The 3987-nt window shown below is 44.8% G+C and overlaps 1 protein-coding gene across 1 annotated transcript in view; it reads right to left on the minus strand.

Annotated features, from left to right (window-relative positions):
- Positions 1-2876: 2876 nt before the first annotated feature.
- The window catches only part of NAGK (N-acetyl-l-glutamate kinase), a 1287-nt gene continuing 176 nt past the window's right edge, over positions 2877-3987 (minus strand). Inside the window, exon 1 of the mRNA XM_086788570.1 lies at positions 2877-3987. This exon is cut by the window's right edge and continues 176 nt beyond it. Within this exon, the coding sequence (XP_086644696.1) occupies positions 2997-3987 (991 nt within the window). The 3' untranslated portion in view covers positions 2877-2996.

The following is a 3987-nucleotide window of genomic DNA, read 5'->3' on the forward strand; positions in this document are numbered from 1 at the left end:
TCAAAGTGGGAGCATTATCTTCATTTGGTTCAAGTTATCCTCAACGACACTCATTCATCTAACATTGGTTGGACTCTGTACGAGCCAGCATTTGGTCAGTGTTTCTAGTCACTACTTATGAGAACGGTATCACCTTCCTTGGAGGCCAACAAGGCTACCAAAAAATTTTATGAGATCATTAAGTCTATCAAGAACACCTTGCCAAAGCATAGGAAGCATACACCATGTAAGCCAACAAATCAGGACAAGATGTCAACTTTAATGAAGGAGATTGGATATATCTCCGGATAATGAAGTAGAGATTGAAGCAAGTGGACAAATATTATCCAAAACTCCCCTTTCGCAGCTTCAGACCCTTTCCTATTATTAAAAAGATAAATGATATCTCTATAAAGCTTAAGCTTCCAGATAGTTGGACTATGCATAATGCTTTCCATGTTTCTTGGTTGAAGCCCTACATTGGTCCAACTTTGCCGGATATTACAAATAAGCAACAACCAAACATGGTAGACAAAGTAAAAGTAATTGAGCCTAAACAAATTCTCCTCCATAGATGGAAGCATGGATCCGATCGAAGACAGAGACAATTCTACTTGAAGTTCAAGAATCAATATACCCATGAAGCAATCTGGCTCAATGAAGAGTTCAAAGTACCCCCAACTCTTGGTGGACTACTTGGAAGCAATGAACCTACCGCTAAGCTGAGGAGGGAATACGTTACATTTGGGTGCTATCTGACACACTAGCTCTACATCAGTGGAACATGTATATAGGAGGATTTACCTTTTTAAGAATATTTATCATATGTCGTGACCCCATTGTGAGCCCCAGTGCGAGACATGTCAAGCACGAGCTACATAGGTCAATCTCCACAACCATAGAGAGTGTGCATATGTCGGTCCTCTTACCCACTTAAAGAATTCATTAGATATAGTCATGTAGACATCAACCCTAGCATTAGGTGTCATTGCATAGATGCATCCAACATTTATAGAGCATCAAGAGGCACTCATGGGAACATGTTTACATGTTTCTCGCCTATGGACAACCTTCCGAAGGCAACCCATGTCTACATGTGATAGCATAGGACCAAGTCCCAAGCATTAAATGTTAGCATCATATCAGTCAACAGCCTCTAGGAAGGCATAAACAGCAGTCTGCAACTTCTGTAGCATGAAATGCTAAGTCGGCCAACATTAAGTGATAGCATTTTATGCTACATAAGTTGAAGCGCTAGCATTTAATGCTAATATTGACTTTTTTGTAGGCCGACATCCTGTTAACTGGCTGACCAACAGCATATAATCATATATAAGCAGTCGCCTAGTATTCAGCATAAATCATCATACAACAGTTTCAAAGCAGTTCTATGTGCTCCGGGTTTCTTGTGCAGACTCTTAGCATTTAGCACCTCAGTGTGTGGACGAGATTCTTTGGCATTTAGCACCTCAGTGTGCGGACGAGATTCAAAGGAGCTTGGACAGCATTTGGATCAGCCTGCATTCGGTCTACTTCGTCCTTGCATTCGGTCTACTTCGTCCTTGCATTTGGCAATCCTCAATCATCATTTATATTCTTTTTACAAAGTTCTCCAAAGAAGTATAAGCAAATACTCCTGCTTGCAAGGGGGGCCCTTCAATGGGTAATTGGGACCCAATACTGTGTCGACTATTTATCTTCTCTCTCTCTCTTCTCTTCTCTCTCAAAGTGGAATAGCATGAATTCATGGGTATAGAGAAGGCTTTGTTGCACGTGACGACGATCAACCTATTGCATGCTACGACTATACATCAGAATGGTCACGTGGCACCCTAGTGCAGTGGGTACATATGACAGTCCATGATGGACTGCAACCAGTCGATGGCCAATCAGCCCTATGTTGCTGCCCACGAATGCCTAAAACTCCTCAATATAAGCAGCTGGGTTTTGACTTTAGCAAGCACCATATCTAGCACCTACCCACCCCCTTCAGTCTGCCCTGCTAACAAAAATGCCCTGATGTCTGAAGATTTCTACATTTCTGTACATGAAAGACTATGTAAGTTCTAGGACCCTAAAAATATCCATGACAGTATGCAGCTACCAAATGCCTTTTTGGTCTTGGAGAGGAGTTGGCCTTCAGAGGCAAGGTAAAACATGTTAACACAATCCTCTTTGATTTCAGACTGATTCAAACTCTCACGATCAATGAGTGCACAGTGCATCATGACAAAGGAAAAGTGCTTGTACTACGCACCCTACAGCTGTAAATCACAACCGATCGGCAACCAAAGGAGCTGCTGCCTAAAATCAAGCCTGGTTGGCAACTGCAATTGGCATGTGAACTTCCTGCCATGCAGATTAACTGCTACAATAAAGCTGCCCTACTATTGTGCAGTCATATTGAATGCACCTCAGGCTCTACCCAAGTCCCACATCCAATGCTCACATTGACAAAGCACGATGACCATTTCTGTTCTTCCCACATTTATTATATGATGACTGCTACAATACCTTGACCAATGGGTCCATCTGGTGCCCTTTTGTTGGTTAACAAACGATTGTTTCACACATTGCAGCCCAAAAGAATCGTGAGTAAGAAATGCTTCTACTTCCTCCAACATGTTCCTTTCCTGCTGAAAGTCAAAATGAGGATCACAGTTGCCAGAAGCATCTTTATCCCCAAACAATACACGGAAGAATACACGAGCATTCCTAAATGGCAGGAAATGTTTTTAAGAGGGGGGAGAACCCTATGCAATGTCCTTTTGCATTTAGAGTAGTAGAAAGCTGAAACAGCATCTATAAGACAGTTCAACCCTCTTCAGCCCTTGTCCACCGCCCTTGTAAACTAGAAAACAATTCCACAATGAAGGCAAAGATTATGTTATCAATAACAAAACCCACGAGAGGGTAGCTTATTTCTCATCACAAACCATGACCGGAGGTGAATGGCTTGACTCCATGATAATTGCTGGTGCACTTACACACGGGCAATATGGTTATGAACCAGGTACTCAACCAGCAATCATGGTTCCAGCTCCCTTATCTGTGAGGATTTCCAGAAGCAGGGAGTGTGGCAGGCGGCCATCAATTATACTTGCAGTTCGTACACCTTGGGCAAGTGACTGCACACAACACTGAACCTTGGGAATCATACCACCAGTAACCTTTCCATCAGCAACCAGCTTTCTCATTCCTTTGATATCTATCTCCTTCACAAGAGAGTTTGGATCCTTCACATCTAGCATAATCCCCGGCACATCGGTGAGCAGAATGAGCTTTTCGGCCCCGAGTGATGCCGCGATCTCTCCTGCCACTGTGTCGGCATTGATGTTGTATGCTTGCCCATTCTGATCTGCGGCTACTGATGCAATCACAGGGATTGCGCCTGATTCCACTATGCCTTTCAATATCCCTGTATCGATGGATGATACCTCGCCCACAAACCCTAGAGACCCTCCTGTGGGCCTTGCTGTGATCATTCTCCCGTCTTTACCACATAACCCGACACCGATCCCGCCGGCTTTGTTGATTAGAGAGACCAGAGATTTGTTCACCTTCCCAACAAGGACCATTTCCACAATCTCCATGGTGACATCATCTGTAACCCGAAGGCCGCCCTCAAATTTGGGCTGTATTCCAAGCTTTGTGAGCCATTGGTTGATCTCGGGGCCTCCACCATGGACGAACACAGGCCTAAGTCCGACGCAGGACAGCAAAACAAGGTCCTTGATGACCCCATCCTTGAGGGTGGCATCTTTCATGGCGGCTCCACCATATTTGACCACCACTGTTTTCTTCTGGAAGCGCTGGATAAAGGGGAGGGCTTCAGAGAGCACGTCGACATGGTCACGGGAGGAGAAGCGCCCAAGCTCGTCTGTAACGGCCTGGGCTTTACAGAGGTGCCCGCATTTGGGCGGCCGAGAGGCACGGCAGGTGTGAATTCGACATGAGGATGGGAGCCGGAAGGACGGGTGCGCAGCAGAAGAGATGTACGACAAGGCA

Source organism: Cibotium barometz, chromosome 52 (assembly GCF_041138505.1).
Source record: "Cibotium barometz isolate CiBa-2024 chromosome 52, ASM4113850v1, whole genome shotgun sequence".
Classification (NCBI taxonomy): Eukaryota; Viridiplantae; Streptophyta; class Polypodiopsida; order Cyatheales; family Cibotiaceae; genus Cibotium; species Cibotium barometz.